Source organism: Quercus lobata, chromosome 4, assembly GCF_001633185.2.
Source record: "Quercus lobata isolate SW786 chromosome 4, ValleyOak3.0 Primary Assembly, whole genome shotgun sequence".
In the NCBI taxonomy this organism is placed as follows: domain Eukaryota; kingdom Viridiplantae; phylum Streptophyta; class Magnoliopsida; order Fagales; family Fagaceae; genus Quercus; species Quercus lobata.
The window spans coordinates 52,801,796-52,825,390 of NC_044907.1; the positions used below are offsets into that span (position 1 = coordinate 52,801,796).

The 23,595-nt window shown below is 34.5% G+C and overlaps 1 protein-coding gene across 1 annotated transcript; it reads right to left on the reverse strand.

Annotated features, from left to right (window-relative positions):
* Positions 1-385: 385 nt before the first annotated feature.
* LOC115987761 (aspartic proteinase CDR1-like) lies at positions 386-16,708 on the reverse strand. The gene is made up of 2 exons (XM_031111358.1): positions 15,262-16,708; positions 386-433 (listed from the first exon to the last, which is right to left on the reverse strand). Exons 1-2 carry the CDS (start codon positions 16,558-16,560, stop codon positions 428-430), a joined length of 1,305 nt encoding a protein of 434 aa, XP_030967218.1. The 5' UTR covers positions 16,561-16,708; the 3' UTR covers positions 386-427.
* Positions 16,709-23,595: the final 6,887 nt, after the last annotated feature.

Genomic DNA, 23,595 nt, shown 5'->3' on the forward strand with positions numbered 1-23,595 from the left:
AAAAGAGTACACAATAATTTCCTCATGACAAGTTATGATTGATGAAATATAAAATGGAATACAAAAAGTGGTACAAAAGATTTCTATTCATAATCGAGAGGGGAAAAAAATAACAGAACTAACTAACTGCCTAAAGTCAGTTACAGCAACAAATTAATCAAGTCAAGACACACGTATTAGTTGATCACGTGTGTAGCACATGTTGCTTTATACAGTATTGTAAAACAGTAGCTATTTACGACAGGTAGTTTCTAATAACAATACAAACAAATGAATGAATGAGTTTCTAATAACAAAATTCAATTCATAATTTATTAGAACAACGATCCAGCAATTTCTTTTTATTTTATGCTCAAAAAACTAACGAATGAATTTGTAAGAGTGAAAAAAAGAAAAAGAAAAACATAAGATAGGTAGAGAGGCATTGTTAAGCCTTGGTGCAATCCGTTGGCTTGAAGGACACAGTTTTCTTGACAATATCATAGCCTACCAACTGATCAGCTTGGGCCAAGTTACCGAAAATGGCGACTGAGTCACCTGCAGGAATGAAAGCCATGCACGAAATTGTTTCATCTCCAATGTAAGTGTAGGGCGCACTCAGTGTCACATCTGCACCACCGGTGAAATGAGCTATGATAGTTGGAACTTTAAAAGTAGATTCGGGGGAGTCGAAGCAAAGACTGAAGGTTTGATTCGGGTCTTTAACGATTGGTAATTTAATTTGGGCTTTTAATGCTGCTTCAAAACCGGTGTACAAGTCTGATGGCAACAATGTCAATGTTGTACCTGAATCAATGATAATATTGCCCCCTGCTGCTTTGGCAAAAATCGAGGTGATTTTTGTTGGGCCAACACTAATTGCTTCAAGTGTTAGGGTGTAATAGACGTTAGTTTCACCGGTAGCTAGGGGTGTAGTCACGGCTCTAGGACCTGATACCACGGCATTTGTACCAAAATTCAATTTGCTTGTGGCAGTGGGTTTGTCAAATGGAACCAAGCAGTAGGAGAATTTGCCAGCAATAGAAGTGCTCAATTGGGAAACAAGAGAAGTCGCGCTGCCTCCAAGGCCAACAATCCCAGAACCTTTTTTACTATAACTTCCATTGTTATTATGTCCACATCCTATGATAGTTTTAGGGAATCTTGCAGTTGATCCCAATGTGATAGTGTCGAGAGCAAGGTCTCCGCCTGAGGTAGATCCATCGCCATATGTCAGGGTATATTCGCAATTATTAGAGTGTACACAATGTCCTGATACAGTCCTACATTGGCGTGCAGTGCATGGAACTTTTTTATATGTGCTTGACTTTGCAGGATTAAAAATTGGATCTTTTTGTTTGTAGCATTTAGTGCAAGGCGCGCATTGTAGCCAAGTCAAATCACTGCCCGTGTCAGCAATTCCTAAAACTTTGACGGGTGGGGTACCGACAGCGTATTGCATGAGGTATTCACCACTATCTGGGACTATTTCTGAACCAACTGTGTTGGTAGAGAATGAAGAAGTTGGACTAAAATGATTAACACGGTTAATGGAACGACGCAAAGCATTGGCTAACCGTTGTTGAGGAGTTTCAGAAGGGTCATAGAAGGGAGATTTTGGAGAATTGCGGTGCATTAGCTCCACGCTAAAGCCGTCATTGGAAGCCTCAATGAGAGATAAGCCACAAAGAATGACAATGAAGAATGTTGTTGCCAATGCAACCAAGTAAGGAAGTGAGTGAAGAGACGCCATGACTTATTGTTGCCTGTTTGTGATGATGAAAAGGTGAAGGATTTTGGTGAAGAATAGAGAAATATTTAATGTGAGAAACGAAATGAAGAAATGTCGAAGGCAATGCTAGAAACAAAATTCAATTTTTTCCCAAGGATCTGATAAGTTGAGAATGGTTAATAGGAAGATGAAAACAAATTTGATGATCATATGAAATATATAGGGAATTGAAACACATTGACAGCAAATTAACTATTTTCTACCAAGAGAAACTTTGAGATCGTTCAACAGGTCAACATCATATAAAATTCTTTATGACCTCATATATGTGCCGGATAAATTGTTATTTGGATTAAAAATGCTTAAATTTGGAATTAGTGATAAATAAATAAGGTGGAAATGGATTAATTTTGAAATTTATTTATATTCAAATTGATTCCTATGTTTTTAAATAAATTTTTTTTCTATATTTAGGTAAGTCAAGCACATCACGAGATTTAAGGAAAAAATGAACCAAAAATATCTATTTGCTCTCTCAAATTCAGGAGATTGGTCAACACAAATTGACTACATTATCAATTTACTAGCCTCATCGTAAACATGACCTGTGACTTTTCTTTTTTAAAATGTTAACATTTTCGTTCATTGTAATAAGAATTTTTTTTTTTTTTTAATTTTCATTCATCAAGGAACCATAAAAAATAAGCTGTTTAAAACAAAGGCAACTCCCCTTATGAAGAGCGTAGGTTTTAAAAACAGTTTAAGGAAAAATTTAGGAGTTGGAGAAAAATAAAGCAACACAAACCAAACTAAAAAATAAGTTGTGGATACACAAGAATACAAATATTCTCTCTTTCAATAGATGTAAACTTGATAGTATGTGACCCATGAATAGATGTATGCAAACACTTCCAAGCACAATCAGTTAATACCATACAATATCGATCTCAATGATATAAAAATTGAACATGCACATTTATTATATGTCAAGGTGTTTTGAACACAAATCAACCTTAAGAGTAGAGAAAATATTTGCACATTTATTATCAACCAGATCTTTAAAACAAATATTCCCAATTTTTAGTAGTTCACAAATAAATAAATAAAAAATAGTGTATACTAAAATGTACAGAACTTAAAAATTAATCAATCAATTTTTAAATCAAGTTGAGTACCCAATTTAGTAAAGTGTATGTGTTGTGTGTGAAAAATAATGAATGATATGACTACAAAAATGCAAGATGGATAAAGAAAACAATACAATGCATGTGAATCCTATCATAAACGAAGCATGAAAAGACTGATTGGACAAGAATTTAAACATTGAAAATTTTCCAGTTTCGACCAGTCAAACATTAATCATGCATCGATCGAGAGAGACAGAAAGTTTTGAACCCAAAAACTCACAATTTTGATTGGTTGAAGCAGTTAAAAATTTTAAAACTGAAAATTTTAGAAATTTTAAGGAGAAAAACAACTTGAAAAGAAGTTTTTAAGAGATGTAACGCATATGAACAAGATCCCAAAAGTTTAAAAAACTTACAGGCACTCAAAGGCATATATCAAAACCAATCAATAAGTTAAAATCACAAAATATAAACTTCTAAAACATGAAAATCTCATTTTTCTTCAAATTCTCACCCAAAACAAAAATTTGCATGTACACACTAGATGCTATGCAATTAAAGATGGCCCTATTAGATAACACACACATTCTCATGTACTTGATTTAGCATTGATTTGTGTATAGTGTGTGCAACTAGTAAGTGTACAAAGTACAGAAAAGTTTATATGTAGATAATAAAAAAAAAAAAAATTCTACATCATCAATCACATTAGTTTGAAAGTGACTATCACTTAATTACGTCATATAACCCTTAAAATATCCTAGAAAGCACGCTTGTAATTATGTAAAAGTATTTTGATTCTTTTTTCCTTTTCTTTTTCTTTTGATTTTTTTGTATTTATTTTACTTTTGAGTACGATCAAAGATATCATGCATGGACATATTGGAGATAAAAAAGAAAATACCCTTGTTGCACATTTAAAAAAAGAAAGAAAGATAACACCTCGTTTTATCTTACTATGCAAGTGCTACACTTTAGAAGACTGCTTTTATGATTAGCACATAGGTGTTTATGATTGGCAAGTAACAGTAGTGAGATGTTTATTTATGCTTTTCACCTAGGATTTTCTAGTCCTTATGGTCAAAAGAATGTGACATTAAAACCAAGATCGTTTATTTAAAGATTATAAACAGCTCACACAATTAAACACTAAATAGCACAAACTCGTAAAGTGCAAAAAATAGCTCATCAAAGCTAAACAAAGTACACAGTAATGAAATTCAAAAGAGAGATATTATAATTCATGTAATCCTCAAGAAAAATAAAACAAGACCCAAAATAAAATATTTTTGTCTTTTTGAAAATTTTCAATGTTTTTGGATTTTTTTTTTTTTTGAATAATCAAAACAACCTAAGAAAACTAAACAACCAAAAACAAAAAATAAACATGTCCTCAAATAATTGAAAGAATTAAATCAAGGACAAGTAAACAACACTCACTTTAGAAAATCTTTTCTCACCCATACAACAGATGTCTTTAGCTTTGTAGGTGAAAAACCATGAGAAATAGAGTGTATTTTGGGGATTACAAAGTTCTTATGAGAGAGACAAAAATCTTGCAATTTCCTTTCACAAGCCTACAAGTTTTAATTTTTTAAAAGCATATGAAACAATTTATCAGAACTTGTGGTAGGAGAAATATCATCACATATCCTAGACTAAAACAATGCTTAAATTTCAATTTAAGACAGTTAGGACGAATGTGACCAATAACACCCCAAAAGTGATAGACAGGAACAAATTTGGGAACATTAGTATTCCTAGAGATAGATCTAGTCACTTGTTTTGGTTTTTGCCTCAACAAAGAACAATTTGGTCTAATATGACCAACAACACCACAAAGGTGATAGGTAGGCACAAAAACATATTTATTTTGTACTATAGCAGTAGGTTTAGAGACAGGTTTAGAAACTTTAGCGTCTACATTAGAATTTTTACCTTTGTCTTACCTAGAAAAATAATCATTTTCTTCATAATTCCTCTTAAATGGAGGAATATAAACTTTTTCATCTTTAGGCTTAATGGAAAAAGAAATAGATTTGTCATCAATAACAGCAGCTTTGGTACAAGACAATTTTTTCAATTCAGCTTTAGACTCGACTAACTCTTGCTCCAAACTTTTGGAAAAATGATCTCTCAAAAATTCGTTCTTTTTATCGGATTCATCCAATTTCACAATCAATTCCTCTTTTTCAAGATTAGCTAGTTTTAACTCTTTTTGAAATTTTTTATCAATTTTCAAAGATTTAGATAATTTCTTACAGTGAGTTTCACAAGCATTAATATATCAATAGAAATATTAGCATTTTCTTTATTCAAATTTTCATAAATATGAGTAGAAAGACACTTAAAATTGTTCATGATAATAGGGATCAAGGATCTCACTCAGGACGTTAATCCAATCAAGGCAAACCCGTTCTGATATAACTTGTTAGTTTGTTTAGGAACCTGAACACTTAAATTGTTTAACCTAATTAATTAACTAAGTTGTTACTTAAGTTTATTATTCAGATTTAGGTTAAACACACAATCATATCAGTAAGTGCAGAAAAGTAAAGAAGACAACGATATGATAACCCACGAAAGCAATGAAACCAACAGTTCCAAGGTAAAAAACTTGAAGAGGATTTAACCTAAACTATCCTCAAGGCAACAAATTCACTATGATAAAATGGAAGTCTTACAATAGATTTTTCCCTAAATCTAAAGCTACCTCTTGTAGTACTTACTCACGTGACCACACGCAACTCCGAGTTCATGGATTCTTCTATTTGAATTTGCTAAAAAAAAACACCCACATTTGTGGCTCTGAGATCCCACTCAAATATTTAAATCATCAGCAATAGTTGACCATGTATGCAGCAAATTATCTCACTAGTTCTTGTATATGGATCTTCTTTCCAGTAGATGCTTGTTGAGTTAGAAGACTTTAGAAACCTCATAAATCTCACAGGAGTAACTTTCAAGACTTCCAAGAACTTCTAAAACGTATTTAGGGGTTTCCTTTTGTACTAGATAGTGTTGGACAAAAACCCTAAATGTTTTTGTGGGCTTTGAGCCTGATTAAAATTCTACAAAACATGATGTTTGATTGGTCGAGATTTCTTCTCGTTCAAGCTCCATATCACTGAGCTTCTTGTTGGCCCTCCTATACAACTTCTCATGCTTTTCTGAGACTTTGTATAATTTTGCATAGGCTGTGTGGATGTCATCTTGTTCATCCGTCTTTTCAAACTTAGACTCCACCAAGTCTTCTTCTTCATCAACTTCTTCAACAATCCCTTCAGTAGGATTTACAGTGGCAATGAAAGCATTTAGGATTCCATCATTCTCATTATCGGAATAATCCTCGAGTTCGGTGTCACTCAAGGTAGCAGCAAGGGCCTTTCTTTTACCAATGGTCTTGAGATAAGTTGGGCACTCCTACTTTATGTGTTCAAAGCCATGACACCTAAAGCACTTTGGTCTTGAAGGAACAGTGTACTAACCGCCATCCCTAGCATCCTTCTTCCCTTTGTCTTGGCTCTTGAACTAAGACGAACTGGACTATTTACAGTCTTTATCAAATCCTTTAGCATTGGCATTCTTCATAAACTTTTTGAATTGCCTTGTAATGTAGGATTTTATTTTAGAATCTTCATCATTAGAAGACTCATTTGTGCCATTGCTTTTGGCTTTCAGTGCCATGTTCTTACCCTTACTCGATTTCCCAATCCTGGTCAAACCTAACTCATAGGTCTGCAGATTGCCAACCAGCTCTGTCAAAGGAATTTAGTTAATATCCTTTGATTCCTCAATTGTGGTGATCTTGGCATGAAATCTCTCGGGTAGAGATCTAAGCACCTTTCTAACAATCATAGGGTCGGGAATGGTTTCCTTAAGATTAAAGGCTATGTTTATTATGTCCTTGAGCTTGGCATAGAATTCATCGAATGACTCATCATCCTCCGTCTTAATATCTTCAAAGCTTGTGGTGAGCCTCTGAAGCTTTGAATCCTTGATAGCCTTGGCTCTTTCATAGTTGTCTAGAGGATGGTTAATACTTCCTTTGCAGTTTTGGTAGAGGATATCTTCTTAAACTCCTCAGTTGTGACCGCACTGAATAAAGCATTTAATGCCCTGCTGTTGAAGTTAGCTGCCTAGATTTATGCATCATCCTAATCGGTCGGCACTTCTTTTGGCTTGGTCCAGCCTATCTTCACAGCTTGCCACACTTTTTCGTCTAGTGACTGTAAGAAAGCTCTCATGCATACTTTCCAATATGCATAATTAGTGTTATCAAATAAATGAGGTATAATCAACGATTGTCCTCTATCCATGACAACAGGGGTCAATGGATCACACAGCAAAGATTAACCCTAATCAGAGTATGCTTGTGTAAACACAAATTTTTTTCAATGAAAAAAATCAAGCAATTGAAAAGAAATATGGTTTGCAAATAATAATTTGTATTGATGAATAACAAGTACAATCTCTATTTCAATTATTTTACAAAAGAATACCCTCTGATTCTATCTTCATTGAACTTGACTCGAACAAGAATCCTCTTGACTTTAGTTGAAAGATGGATTGAACGGTCTCCACAACAAATCTCTAGCTTCAAGCTTATTAGAGATTTATTGTTCTTTAAGTCTTTGAATATGAAGGCTTTTAGGTTGAAGTTCTTTGGGGCTTTAGAGGCTTGATCCGTAGAGCTTCAAGGATTTGAGGTTTGTTGAAGTTTATGGGGGTTTTTTCAGCTTAATTTCAATAGAACTTCAAAGAAATTATTTGAATGTTCTTCGTATGTTCTTGAGACAGAATTTCTCCAGAGCTTTGACGTCTTGAAAACTTCGTCCTCAAAATGAGAAGGGATGTCCTCTATTTATAGTGATTTTAGAGAATAAGCTCCACTTCGAATTGATATACTTGGAAGTATGTAGTAGACTTTTGATTGGCCCAAATTCTTCTTAGAGATAATTATCTTTATTTATCTATTTTGATAAACATCATATTTTGATAAAGATAATAATCAACAAAGATAAATAATTATCTCTATTTAATTTATTTAATAAAGATAATTATCTACCAATTTTGAATAGAAAATTTATCTTTATTTTATTTATTATTTATTTTAATAAAGATAATTGCCCATAAAATTTGAATAGGAAGTTTATCTTTATCTTTTGGGTCAAATGACATATGGCAAATTTTGGTATGCCAATGTGATGCCAATTTGGATGACACATGTCGTCATTTGATTTAATTAATTTAATGACATATTATTTTAAAATTTGTTACTAAATTTTGATGTGGCATTTTATAATTGGCTTAAAATTTTGCCTCCTACAGCTTGCTCTGATACTGTTTGATAGGCCAAGAATGTATTGACCCTTTGTGATAAATTAACCTATTACTTAACCAAGTTAATTAATTAATTCAATTAGCATGCAATACTCGTGGTAATACAAACAAATCACTAACTAAGTTAATATGCAACGGAAAATAAAGTTGACATGATGATTTGTTTATGAATAGGGAAAACCTCTAGGGTAAAAACCCCATCGGGTGATTTTAAGGTCACCACTCCCAAGAATTCACTATTATCACAAGCTGTTACAAATAAAGGAATCCTAGTACTTTATACCAACCTACAGTTGAACTCTTACCCCAATATACAATTAGACTTGTTCTATAGTGACAATCTCTTCATTCAATGCACGACTCCCAATACATGACCAACCAACTTGACTAACCACCAACTTGAGAAGGATGTTAGCTGCAAAGTTTTTCAGTTCATCAACATGATGAAGATCACGAAACTCCTTGGTTACAAAACCCTACAGTGTACAAATGCATCAGCTTCTTCGAGAGAAAGATGAATTAGGGCAAATTTGTCTTTAGTCACAATTTGCTTAAACAAAACCTTTGCATTAAGTTTCATCAGCTACGACAGCTCTTAAAATAATCCTTATATATGTTTAGGGTTTTGAGAAAAGAAAGCCTAAACAAGTATACACAGATATGTGTGAAATCAGATTTGAAAAAATGATTTTCGTAAATCTCAATAGATAGGTTATCTATTGAGCAGATGTCGAGCATTGGGCCAAAACTGCCTTTTAAACCTCGATAGATGCTATCTATCGAGCTTTAAAATATAGCACATCTTCACTTGATTCTTGGACAGATTTGCATGACTTTAATACTTGGACTTGAACTCTTGTTCTTTGAATATTAAACACATCCTAGATCTATCCAATTACGAGTAAAATGCGTTTTGTCAAAAGATTAGCCAATTCTAAATGACATACGTTCCTAACATGATTCACATATGTCCTAACAACCTGCTAGAGAGAGAGTATTCAAGCTAGAAGGGTCACCAGTGTGGTGCCAACCATTGAGCCTTCGATGACAAAGTCAGATGACTAGAAAAGGAATAACTATGAGCTCTGTTTGTGTTATAAGTGTAAAATCAATTGTAAACTCGTACCTCTTCTTGGAGTCTAGTGTCGCCTATATATAGGGCTTTCCTTTCTAGCCGTTGGCATTCAATTAGGTCATCAATGTCATTCTTGTAACCCCCCTTAAGTGATTTGAATGGTGGGATTCGGTGTCTCTCCAACGTCTGTGTTGCCTACATTTATTAATGTGTAATGGCATTCCATTCATTGTAACTTAAATGGTATTTATCCTCGCCAGCGTAGACTCATCTAGATGAAGGAAATTTATTGGACTCATTAATTACTATGCTTGAAGAATGAGGCACTCCTTGGTAAGTGCCTAGACTGCCTACCTCAACAATTAAAGGGTACATGATGTTCACCTATTACTCTTAAAAGTGTTCACCAAAAAAAAAATTGAACTATATGATGACTTGATCCTTCTTAAAAGGTACGTAGGCAGCTTGGCATTCTATTCTAAGTTCAGTCACATTTCCTAAAAAAAAATAAAAAATTCTTGAACCACGTGATGACTCGATCTCTCTCATGTGGTACACAGGCAACTTGGTATGTCACACTAAGTACAATCACAGTTTTGGGCGAACGTGCTTATGAGAAAGTCACTACAAGTAGACAGTGCTACCGTATGAAGGCAAACATCATTGTAACACTTTAGGAATGCAAAATCACCATGAAAGAAAACATCATTGTGAGAATGTAGCTTAGCATCTGTAAAATGTACTTTCTTTCTCATCTTTGAGTATAAGTAGTTCCACCTTTCATGTTTAAAGTCTTGGTGGTATCTCCATGCATCTTCAAAGACTTGGTGGTATCTCCTTGCATTTTTGAAGTCTAGATTGCATTGCCTCTCTTTTGAATTTCATATACTTCCTTCTAAGTTGTGTTGCCTTACATCTCTAAAGTATGCATAATGCCACCTTTCATCTTCAAAGACTTGGTGGTATCTGCTTGCATCTTCAAAGACTTGATGGCATCTCCTTGCATCTCTAGAGTTTGGACTAAATTTCTTCTCTTATGAGTTGGCTCACCTCAAATCCTCAAAGTTTTGGTGTCATCTTCTCACATCTTTAAACTTTCAGTGGTGTCACCTCGCATCTCTAAAGTCTAGTACTCGTCATTCTACATCTCTAAAAAGTATCATAGCAAGAAGCAGACTTTTGAAAGACAAAAATATGGGAGAATGTATGTTACATATTAAAGAAAGCCAAAAAAGACATGTACAAGCAAAAAAAAAAAAAAAAAAAAGGAATGAGAGAGGTGATGATTCATTTTCTTTAGTCAATGCCAATGTTGCTTTATTGCAGCTTTAGATCTTTGCATCAACAGTTGCTCCATTGCAAAGATGCCAATGCACATCCTTGCATGGGCAATCTCTACCTTCAAGATCCTTTTTGTCTTCAAGATTGTCTTCATCTTCAAGATTTTCTTTGTAGTCTTCATCTTTAAGATTGTCTTCATCTTTAAGATCTGCATGAGACAAACTTCATCTTCCACATCTTCGTCTTCAAGGTCTTGCATAGACAATCTTCATCTTCAAGGAATTCTTCGTCTTCAAGATTGTCTTCATCTTCAAGATCTTGCATGGGCAAACTTCATATTGAAGATTGTCTTCGAGATCGTTGCATTGGTAGCCACTTGGCTTGGGGGAACAAAATAAACACTTACAAGGTCTTTGTTGTGCCAACAAGTCATCATATGATTTGTTCTAAATGGAGACGAAACAACACACACACACACACACACACACACACACAAAAGACATGCAAGAAAAGAAATTCACAAGTAAGAAAGTTTTGTACAAGAATGTACCTCCAAAGATTTGGGTGATGGAACCTTTGATGCACCGATACGGCAAAAATTCCATCATATCGGTATCTGATACATATTTGATACGGATACGGGTGGGATAATGGTACAAACGTACTAGGAGAGTATCGAGCAGAAGAAAATCATTTTTTTTTATTTAGATACATTCGGGATACGTTCGAGGTATGGCTAGTATCCGATTGGATATGGGAGAAGGAAGAAAGAGTGAATAATTTTGAAACTTGAATTATTTCTGACCATTGATTAGCCCAACTGGGTTAAAATCCCTAATTTTGCTTCACTTTAACTCGATCTATCACTCTTTCCTTTCTGCTCTCTTAATCGCTCACTTTTGAAGTCTCGACTCTACTCTGACCTAGCCATCACAGACCCATGACAAGAGCTCCTCCTCCTCCTTGCCGCCGGTAATTCTCTCAAACTCTCACTCTCTACCTCGTCTCTCGCTTGCCTTTGTTCTAAATTAGAAATCGGAATCGTCGAGAGGAATTTTTTTTTTCTTTCCCTTTTCACCTTCCTTTCTCTATGTTTTTTCGTTTTTGGTTTTGGGCCCTTTGGCTCATGTTTGTTGTGGCTCGTTGTCGGTCTATGACTTAAAGACCAAGGTATATATATAAATACATATTTGCTAAGAATGGGTATGTGTGTCTGTAGATCTGTGATATCATATGTATAAAAGAAACATTAGAAACATCAAACATTAGATAATAAAAATATTAGAATGTGATATATTGTTACTTAATTTTTAAAACTTAAAATAAACATAAATTATGTACAAAAATATTTAAATATACCTAAAAATAAATATTAATTAATTTTTCAAAAAGTGTTATATTCTCGTACCCATATCATACTGACTGGTATAAATGCATAATAGGATGGGACTCTTGCAAAATTTGAGGCTAAAGTATTTTAAGATAGACCCAAGGATACACGAAAAAGGGGGCAAAGAATAAATTAGACTAATATTAAAAAATAAATAAATAAAAGAGCATGCGTAGAAATCAAAATCACGATGAAGTAAAAAGGGTAATGGTCTCATAAAGAACCTTTGAAGAAGAAAGGAATATGTGCTTAGCAAGAAGAATATCTCTAGCACTTTGCGGTATGCCACGATCTGAAGATTAAAAAAAAAAAAAATTGAAAATGAAAAGCAAGCAAAAGAGAAGAAAAGAGAATAAAACCATGAATATGATTTATACAAATATAAACATGACGGTAAACATGAGATCTTTCTGCACTCACGCACTATACCGGAGAGTGTGAATTCTGTCTAATGCGGCTGTGGCTATCCTTTTATAGGGCTGGTCAGAGAGAGTTTAATCGCAATTAAAACTCATCTAGTCAAAACCAGATTGGCCAGGAAAAGAAGTCAAAATGAAGGAGAATTCTTGTATCTGATGGAAGGGATAAGGCATTGTGAGTTCCAACGTCCTACTTGGAATTAAACTCTTAAATACTTTTAAGTTGCAACAGACACTAACTCCTTGTCATAAGAAGATACGAAGATAATCATCATTGCAAGTTGGGACTTCTCCAAAGGATAGGTTCTCTCTAACTCCTTTTGTAGCCATCTAGTCATAGTTTGACTAGAAAAAGAAATCCTGCTCACATCCAAGTTGATATTATTAAAAGAATATTATCCAATGTCCATTATTATTAATATTCACGTGAAGCCATATTGGCATGTGAATATTTGATGATATTTAGTAAAAGACCAATTTGGCTAGGAAAAGGAATCGAAATTATCAGGAGATTTATCCTTTATCTGATGTTGGAATCTAGCAATCCACGCTGTTCACCGTTATGAGGAGTCACTGCTCTATAAAGCATTATAAGTTAAGTGTCAATTTAGAGTAGAGATCTGAAGTGGTTAAAGATACTTATCTGAAATCCAGTGCTACTAGAACTCAATGAAGGAGTAATATTAGAATTCTTTTGAGTCTCGATATACCTCGGCCAAGGGATGTAAATGTGACTACTATTACGTTAGACAATTCCTACTTGGGCAGCGAACCAACAGAGGGATCACTGTGATATGGAGCAAAAAGATATGTATATATGAAAGGTGTTGAAATTAATTGCATCAAAGCAGGAAGTTGTCGAGACTTGATCACTTTCCAAACTCAAAATTGTGAACAAGACAGAGTCTCAAGGGGGCATTTGTAAGAGACAATTTTAAGCCAATTATAAAATGCCACATCAAAATTTAGTAACGAATTCTAAATTAATATGTTATTAAATTAATTAAATCAAATGATGACATATGTCATCCAAGAAACCACACTGCCACCAAGGCCAACAATCCCAGAATCGTTTGCATTGAAGGTTCCACCGTTATTATGTCCACACCCTATTATAGTTTTAGGGAGAGTCACAGGGCAGCTTGTTGTTGATCTGAGAGTGAGAGTGTCAACAACAAGGTTTCCGTTTGAGAAAGATCGATCACCATAAGACACGGAGTATGAGCAACTTGAATTATCGCTACCTAAGAATGAGGTTCCTTTTAGAGACTGACATTGGGATGAAGAGCATGGAACTTTTTCGTATGTGCTTGACCTTTTAGGATCAAAAAGTGGAGCTCTTTGCTTGTAGCAGTCATTGCAAGGCTTGCACTGTAGCCAAATCAAATCACTACTAGTATCAGCAATGCTTAGGATTTGGATTGGTGGTGTACCAACAGAGTATTTCAAGAGGTATTCACCTCAATTTGAGTTTATATCTACTTGAGCAGCATTGGTAGAGACTTAATAGCACTCTACATGGGGAGAGAAAATATCTAATGAGAGAAACGAAAATGAAGATACGCTATTTATGTTTTAAGAAAAATTGAATTTCTTTCCATTATTGCCTTGATTTTCTTTGTAAAGGCAAGATCAGATAATAATTTGACAATGGTTAATACGAAAACATTTTTGGGAACGGGTGATTTGCATGCATTTTTACATAATTACAAGAATCAATTATTTCTATGTTCGTTAGAACACTAGCAATTGGAAACGTTAAAAAACACATATTTTACATCTTCAAATACAACTTTATCTATTTTACCACCGCATCCAAGAATACACTCCAATATCCCAATTTTTATAACCACATGAATAGTAAGAGCACTAGCATTGGGGGTGTAAACAACCCACAATTGTTATTTTAGTACCAAAGACATCCAAAACCCACTTCATCTGGGTTTTATAATTGAAAGAATTTGAAACCTTGCTATAGTAAGGTTACATATATGCAACTTTGTTGTTCAAAGGTTGTAAAGAAAGAGAGTTTTATTATTTTATTAGACAGTTTATATTATTTTATTAGGTTGTATGTAAAAACAAGAACTGAGATGTTAGGTGAGTTGTGAAATGGGTTGGTAAAATAGATAAAATGGTATTTGATGATGCAAAATAGGTTTTTCTTGCATCCTCAAATGCTAGTGCTCTCAGGTTGCAACCTTACTATAGCTAGGATAGAAAAAATGTTGGGTTTGCATAGCAACTAGGGGGTTTATTCGAGAATTGAGATGTTAGGTGAGTTGTGAAATGGGTTGGTAAAATAGATAAAATGGTGTTTGATGATGCAAAATAGGTTTTTCTTGCATCCTCAAATGCTAGTGCTCCCAGGTTGCAACCTTACTATAGCTAGGATAGAAAAAATGTTGGGTTTGCATAGCAATTGGGGGGTTTATTCGCCCCCAATGCTAGTGCTCTTAGGCAATTGTTAGGCTAATTATTTAAACTAGCCTCTGAGCATGCTCTCACGCTCGTGCTTAGAGGCTCTTCTATTTTTTGAGTAAAGGTTAATTTAGAGTACTTATTATAATTTGGAATCACTTCCAATCACAAAAAACAAAAAAAAAAAAAAAAAAAAAAACCCTAAAGTGTGATGAAAAATTTATTTCACCACACGTACTATTCATTAAACCCCTAGGTTTTTTTTTTTTTTTTAATTGGAAAATGTAGTAATCCCAAATTATAATAAATGCTCTAAATTAACTCTTACCCAAAAAATAGAAGAGTCTCTGAGCACGCGCGTGAGCGTGTGCTCGGAGGCTAGTAAAATAGTAATGGTGTTTACATGGTATCAAATTTGGTTTCAGGCAAGTGTGGACTGCATCTTATTGGTGTTTATATTAATATTTTATTATTGGGTCATTATACTGTTAAGCCTTGGTGCAATCCGTTGGCTTGAAGGACACAGTTTTCTTGACAATATCATAGCCTACCAAGTGATCAGCTTGGGCCAAGTTACCAAAAATGGCGACTGAGTCACCTGCAGGAATGAAAGCCATGCACGTAATTGTTTCATCTCCAGCGTAAGTGTAGGGCGCACTCAGCGTCACATCTGCACCACCGGTGAAATGAGCTATGATAGTTGGAACTTTAAAAGTAGATTCGGGGTGGTCGAAGCAAAGACTGTAGGTTTTTTGCGGGTCATTAACGACTCGTAATTTAATTTGGGCTTTTAATGCTGTTGCAAAACCGGTGTACAAGTCTGATGGCAACAATGTCAATGTTGTGCCTGAATCAATGATAATATTGCCCCCTGCTGCTTTGGCAGAAGTCGAGGTGATTTTTGTTGGGCCAACACTTATTGCTTCAAGTGTTAGGGTGTAATAGACGTCAGTTTCACCGGTAGCTAGGGGTGTAGTCACGGCTCCAGGACCTGATACCACGGCATTTGTACCAAAATTCAATTTGCTTGTGGCTGTGGGTTTGTCAAATGGAACCAAGCAGTAGGAGAATTTGCCAGCAATAGAAGTACCCAATTGGGAAACAAGAGAAGTCGCGCTGCCTCCAAGGCCAACAATCCCGGAACCTTTTTTATTAAAAATTCCAGTGTTATCATGTCCACATCCTATGATAGTTTGAGGAAATCTTGCAGTTGATCCTAGTGTGATAGTGTCGAGAGCAAGGTCTCCGCCTGAGGTAGCTCCATCGCCATATGTCATGGTATATTCGCAATTATTAGAGTGTACGCAATGTCCTGATACAGTCCTACATTGGGGTGCAGTGCATGGAATTGTTTTATATGTGCTTGACTTTGCAGGATCAAAAATTGGATCTGTTTGTTGGTAGCATTTAGTGCAAGGCGCGCATTGTAGCCAAGTCAAATCACTGCCCGTGTCAAAAATTCCTAACACTTTGACTGGCGGTGTACCGACAGCGTATTGCATGAGGTATTCACCAGTAGCTGGGACTATTACTGAACCAACTGCATTGGTAGAGAACGAAGAAGTTGGACTAAAATGATTGACACGGTTAATGGAACGACGCAAAGCATTGGCTAACCGTTGTTGGGGAGTTTCAGATGGGTCATAGAAGGGAGATTTTGGAGAATCGCGGTGCATTAGCTCCACGCTAAAGCCTTCATTGGAAGCCTCGATGAGAGATAAGCTACAAAGAATGACAATGGAGAAGGTTGTTGCCAATGCAACCAAGTAAGGAAGTGAGTGAAGAGACGCCATGACTTATTGTTGCGTGTTTGTGATGATGAAAAGGTGAAGGATTTTGGGGAAGAATAGGGAAATATTTAATGTGAGAAACGAAATGAAGAAATGTCGAAGGCAATGCTAGAAAAAAAATTCAAGTTCTTCCCAAAGATTTGATAAGTTGAGAATGGTTAATAGGAAGATGAAAACAAATTTGATGATCATACGAAATTTATAGGGAATTGAAACACATTGACAGCAAATTAACTATTTTCTACCAAGAGAAACTTTGAGATCGTTCAACAGGTCAACATCGTATAAAACTCCTTATGACCTCAGATATGTGCCGGATAAATTGCTATTTGGATTAAAAATGCTTAAATTTGGAATTAGTGATAAATTAATAAGGTGGAAATGGATTAATTTTGTAATTTATTTATATTCAAATTGATTCCTATGTTTTAAAATAAATTTTTTTCCTATATTTAGGTAAGTCAAGCACATCACGAGATTTAAGAAAAAAATGAACTAAAAATATCTATTTGCTCTCTAAAATTCAGGAGATTGGTCAACACAAATTGACTACATTATCAATTTACTTGCCTCATCGCAAACATGACCTGTGACATTTAAAAAAAAAAATGTTAACATTTTAGTTCATTGTAATAAGAATTTTTTTTTAAATTTCATTGATCAAGGAACCATAAAAAAATAAGCTGTTTAGAAAACAAAGGCAACTCCCCGTATGAAGAGCGTTGGTTTTAAAAACAGTTTCCGGAAAAATTTAGGAGTTGGAGAAAAATAAAGCAACACAAACCAAACTAAAAAAAAAAATAAGTTGTGGATACACAAGAATACAAATACTCTCTCTTTCAATAGATGTAAACTTGACAATATGTGACCCATGACTAGATGTATGCAAACACTTCCAAGCACAATCAGTTAATACTATACAGTATAGATCTCAATGATATAAAAATTGATCATGCGCATTTATTATGTGTCAAGGTGTTTTGAACACAAATCAACCTTAATAGTAGAGAAAATATTTGCACATTTATTATCAACCATATCTTTAAAACAAATATTCCCATTTTTTAGTAGTTCACAGATATAAATAAAAACATAAAAAAATAGTTTATACTAAAATGTACAGAACTTAAAAATTAATCAATCAATTTTTAAATCAAGTTGAGTACCCAATTTAGTAAAGTGTGTGTGTTGTGTGTGAAAAATAATGAGTGATATGACTACAAAAATGCAAGATGGATAAAGAAAACAATACCATGCATGTGAATCCTATCACAAATGAAGCATGAAAAGACTGATCAGACAAGAATTTGAAAACTAAAAATTTTCCAGTTTTGATCAGTGAAACATTAATCAAGCATCGATCGAGAGAGATAGAAAGTTTTGAACACAAAAACTCACAATTTTTATTGGTTGATGCAGTGAAAAATTTTAAAACTTAAAAATTTACTTGAAAAGAAGTTTTTGAGAGATGTAATGCATATGAACAAGATCCCAAAAGTTTAAAAAACTTAAAGGCACTCAAATGCAAATATCAAAACCAATCAATAAGTTAAAATCACAAAATTTTAACTTCTAAAACATGAAAATCTCATTTTTCTTCAAATTCTCACTCAAAACAAAAATTTGGATGTACACACCAGATGCTATGCAAATAAAGATGGCCCTATTAGATAACACACACATTCTCATGTACTTGATATAGCATTGATTTGTGTATAGTGTGTGCAACTAGTAAGGGTACAAAGTACGGAAAAGTTGATATGTAGACAATTATCAAACAAATTTTTGACATCATCAATCACATTAGTTTGAAAGTGACTATAACTTAATTACATCATATTACACACAAATATCCTAGAAAGCATGCTTGCAATTATGTAAAAGTAATTTGATTCTTTTTGCGTTTTCTTTTTCTTTTGATTTTTTTGTTTTAATTTTATTTTTGAGCACGATCAAAGATATCACGCATGGGCATATAGGAGATAAAAAATAAAATACCCTTGTTGCACATTTAAAAAAAGAAAGAAAGATAACACCTTGTTTTATCTTGCCATGCAAGTGCTACACTTTACAAGATTGCTTTTATGATTAGCAAATAGGTGTTCATGATTGGCAAGTAATAGTGGTGAGATGGTTATTTACGCTTTTCACCTAACATTTTCTAGTCCTTACGATCAAAAGGATGTGACATCAAAACCAAGATCGTTTATTTAAAGATTATAAAAAGCTCACACAATTAAGCACTAAATAGCACAAACTTGTAAAGTGCAAAAAATAGCTCATCAAAGCTAAACAAAGTACATAGTCATGAAATTCAAATTTCATTGGCCCACCTTAATTACACACTTAGTGGTGTGCAATACAAAAAAAATGATAATAATAATAATAAATAATAAATATTTTTGTATTTTTATATTACAACCAAAAATCAAAAAGCACACATTATACTAAATGAATAAAATGCAACAACAATGCATGATAGTGCTCAACTAAGCTATAAAGGGCACATAAACAAGAAATAGCAATTTCTTAATTAACCCATGTGTACATGTACAAACTAGTATATACTCATACAAAAATAAAAATAGCTCATGAACTCTATCATGCAACACATATTTTCTGTGTTTCTCCACAATATCAAGTATGTTCTAAGTCAAAAGAGAGATATTATAATTCATGTAATCCTCGAGAAAAATAAAACAAGACCTAAAATCAAATATTTTTGTTTTGAAAATTTGCAATGTTTTTGGATTTTTTTTTTTTTTTTTGAATAATCAAAACAACCTAGAAAACAAAAAATAAACATGTCCTCAAATAATTGAAAGAATTAAATCAAAGACAAGTAAACAACACTCACCTTAGCAAATCTTTTCTCACCCATACAACAGGTTTCTTTAGCTTTGTAGGTGAAAAACCATGAGAAATAGAGTGTATTTGGGGGATTACAAACTTTTTATGAGAGAGACAGAAATCTTGCAATTTCCTTTCATTAGCCAACAAGCATTAATTTTTTTAAAGCATAGGAAACATTTTATCAAAACTTATGGTAGGAGAAATATCATCACAAAAACATATTTATTTTGTACCATAGCAGTAGGTTTAGACACAGGTTTGGAAACTTTAGCGTCTACATTAGAATTTTTACCTTTGTCTTACTTAGCAAAATAAGCATTTTCTTTATAATTCCTCTTAAATGGAGGAATATAAATTTTTTTATATTTAGGGTTAATGGAAAAAGAAATAGACCTGTCATCAATAACAGCAGGTTTGGTACAAGACAATTTTTTCAATTCAGCTTTAGACTCGACTAACTCTTGCTCCAAACTTTTGGAAAATCGATTTCTCAAAAATTCATTCTTTTTATCTGATTCATCCAAATTCACAATCAATTCCTCTTTTTCAAGATTAGCTAGTTTTAACACTTCCTGAAATTTCTTATCAATTTTCAAAGATTTAGATAATTTCTTATGGTGAGTTTCACAGGCATTAATATATCAACAGAAACATTAGCATCTTCTTTATTCAAATTTTCATAAATATGAGTAGAAAGAAACTTAAAATTATTCATGATAGTAGGGATCAAGGATCACACTCAGGACATTAATCCAATCAAGGCAAACTCGTTCTGATATAACTTGTTAGTTTGTTTACGCCCCTGAACACTCAGATTGTTTAACCTAATTAATTAACCAAGTTGTTACTTAAGTTTATTATTCAAATCTAGGTTAAACACAAACAATCATATCAGTATGTGTAGAAAAGTAAAGAACACAACGATATGATAACCTAGGAAAAACAATGAAACCAACAGTTCCAAGGTAAAAAACCTGAAGAGGATTTAACCTAAACTATCCTCAAGGCAACAAATTCACAATGAGAAAATGGAAGTCTTACAATAGATTTTTCCCTAAATCTAAAGCTACCTCTTGTAGTACTTAGTCACGTGATCATACGCAGCTCCGAATTCACGAATTCTTCTATTTGAATTTGCTAAAAAAAAAAACACCCACGTTTGTGGCTCTGAGATCCCACTCAAAGATTTAAATCATCGGCAGTAGTTGACCTTGTACGCAGCAAATTATCTCACTAGTTCTTGTATATGGATTTTCTTTCCAGTAGATGCTTGTTGAGTTAGAAGGCTACAAAAACCTCATAAATCTCACAGGAGTAACTTGCAAAACTTCCAAGAACTTCTAAAACGTATTTAGGGGTTTCCTTTTATACTAGATAGTGTTGGACACAGCCTAAATGTTTTTGCGGGCTTTGGGCCTGATTAAAATTCTACAAAACATGATGTTTGATTGGTCGAGATTTCTTCTCGTTCAAACTCCACATCACTGAGCTTCTTGGCGGCCCACCTATACAACTTCTCATGCTTTTCCGAGACCTTGTATAATTTTGCATAGGCTGTGTGGATGTCATTTTGTTCATCCTTCTTTTCAAACTTAGACTACACCAAGTCTTCTTCTTCAACAGTCCATTCAGTAGGATTTACAGTGGCAGTGAAAGCATTTAGGATTCCATCATCCTCATTATCGGAATCATCCTTGGGCTCGGTGTCACTCAAGGTAGCAGCAAGGGCCTTGCTATTCCCAATGGTCTTAAGATAAGTTGGGCACTCCTGTTTCATGTGTTCGAAGCCATGACACCCAAAGCACTTTGGTCCTGGGGAATAGTGTGCTAACTGCAATCCCTAGCATCCTTATTCCCTTTGTCTTGGCTCTTGAACTGAGACAAACTAGACTTTTTACAGTCTTTATCAGATCCTTTAGCATTGACATTCTTCATAAACTTTTTGAACTGCCTTGTAATGTAGGATTTTATTTTAGAATCTTCATCGTCAAAAGACTCATTTGTGTCACTGCTCTTAGCCTTCAGTACCATGTTCTTACCCTTACTCGATTTCCCAATCCTGGTCAAACCTAACTCATAGGTCTGCAGATTGCCAACCAGCTCTATCAAAGGAATTTTGTCAATATCCTTTGATTCCTCAATTGCGGTGACCTTGCATGAAATCTCTCGGGTAGAGATTTTAGCATCTTTCTAACAATCTTAGGGCCGAGAGTGGTTTCCCTAAGATTAAAGGCTGAGTTTGTTATGTCTTTGAGCTTGGCATAGAACTCATGAAATAACTCATCATCCTCCATCTTAATCTCTTCAAAGCTTGTGGTGAGCCTCTAAAACTTTGAATCCTTGACAGCCTTGGCTCCTTCATAGGTTGTCTAGAGGATGGTCAATGCTTCCTTTGCAGTTTTAGTAGAGGATATCTTCTTAAACTCCTCATTCGTGACCGCACTGAATATAGCATTCAATGCCCTGCTATTCAAGTTAGCCACCTTGATTTTAGCATCATCCCAATCAGTCGGCGCTTCTTATGGCTTGGTCCAGCCTATCTCCACAACTTGCCACACTTTTTCGTCTAGTGACTGCAAGAAAGCTCTCATGCATGCTTTCTAGTATGCATTGTTCGTGCCATCAAACAAATGAGGTATAATCAAAGATTGTCCTTTATCCATGACAACAGGGGTTAATGGATTACACAGCAAAGATTAACCCTAATAAGTGTGTACTTGCTCTGATACCACTTGATAGGCCAGGAATGTATTGACCCCTTGTGATGAATTAACCAATTAATTAGTCAAACTAATTAATTAATTCAATTAGCATGCAATACACATGGTAGCACAAACAAATCACTAACTAAGTTAATATGCAACAAAAAATAAAGTTGACATGATGATTTGTTTACGAATAGGGAAAACCGCCAAGGCAAAAATGCCATCGGGTGATTTTAAGGTCACTACTCCCGAGAATCTACTATTATCACAACAAGCTGTTACAAGTAAAGGAATCCTAGTACCTTATACCAACTTACAGTTGAACCCTTACCCTAATATACAATTGAACTTGTTCTATAGTGACAATCTCTCTATTCAACGCACGACTCCCAATACATGACCAACCAAGTTGACTAACCACAAACTTGAGAAGGATGTTAGCTGCAAAGTTCTTCAGTTCATCTACACGATGAAGATCACAAAGCTCCTTAGTTACAAAACCCTACGGTGTACAAATGCATCAGCTTCTTCGAGAGAAAGATGAACTAGGGCAAATTTGTCTTTAGTCACAATGTGCTTGAACAAAACCTTTGCTTCAAGTTTCATTAGCTGTGATAGCCCTTAAAATAATCCTTATATATGTTTAGGGTTATGAGAAAAGAAAGCCTAAACAAGGATACACAGATATGTGTGAAATTAGATTTGAAAAACTGATTTTCGTAAATCTCAATAGATAGGTTATCTATTGAGTAGCTGTCGAGCATCGGGAAAAAATAGCCTTTTAAACCTCGATAGATGCTATCTGTCGAGTTTTAAAATACAGCACATCTTCACTTGATTCTAGGACAGATTTGCATGGCTTTAACACTTGGACTTTGACTCTTTTTCTTTGAATATTAAACACATCCTAGATCTACCCAATTACAAGTAAAATACGTTTTGTCAAAGGATTAGTCAATTCTAAATGATATACGTTCCTAACACGATTCACATATGTCCTAACAACCTACTAGAGAGAGAGAGTATTCAAGCTAGAAGGGTCACCGGTGTGGTGCCAACCGTTGAGCCTCTGATGACAAAGTCAGAGGTCTAGAAAAGGAATAACCAAGAGCTTTGTTTGTGTTATAAGTTGAAAATCAATTGTAAATTCGTACCTCTTCTTGGAGTCTAGTGTCACCTATATAGGGCTTTCCTTTCTAGCCGTTGGTGGCATTCAATTAGGTCATCAATGTCATTCTTGTAAACCCCCTGAGTGATTTGAATGGTGGGATTCGGTGTCCCTCCAGCGTTCGTGTTGCTTACATTTATTGATGTCTAATGGCATTCCATTCATTGTAACTTAAATGGTATTTATCCTTGTCCAGTGTAGACTCATCTGGATGAAGGAAATTTATTGGACTCATCAGTTACTATGCTTGAAGAATGAAGCACTCCTTGGTAAGAGCCTAAACTGCCTACCTCAATAATTAAAGGGTACATG

Coding starts and splice junctions, on each gene's coding strand:
- LOC115987761 (XM_031111358.1), bottom strand. CDS start 16,560: ATGGCGTCTCTTCACTCACTTCCTTACTTGGTTGCATTGGCAACAACC.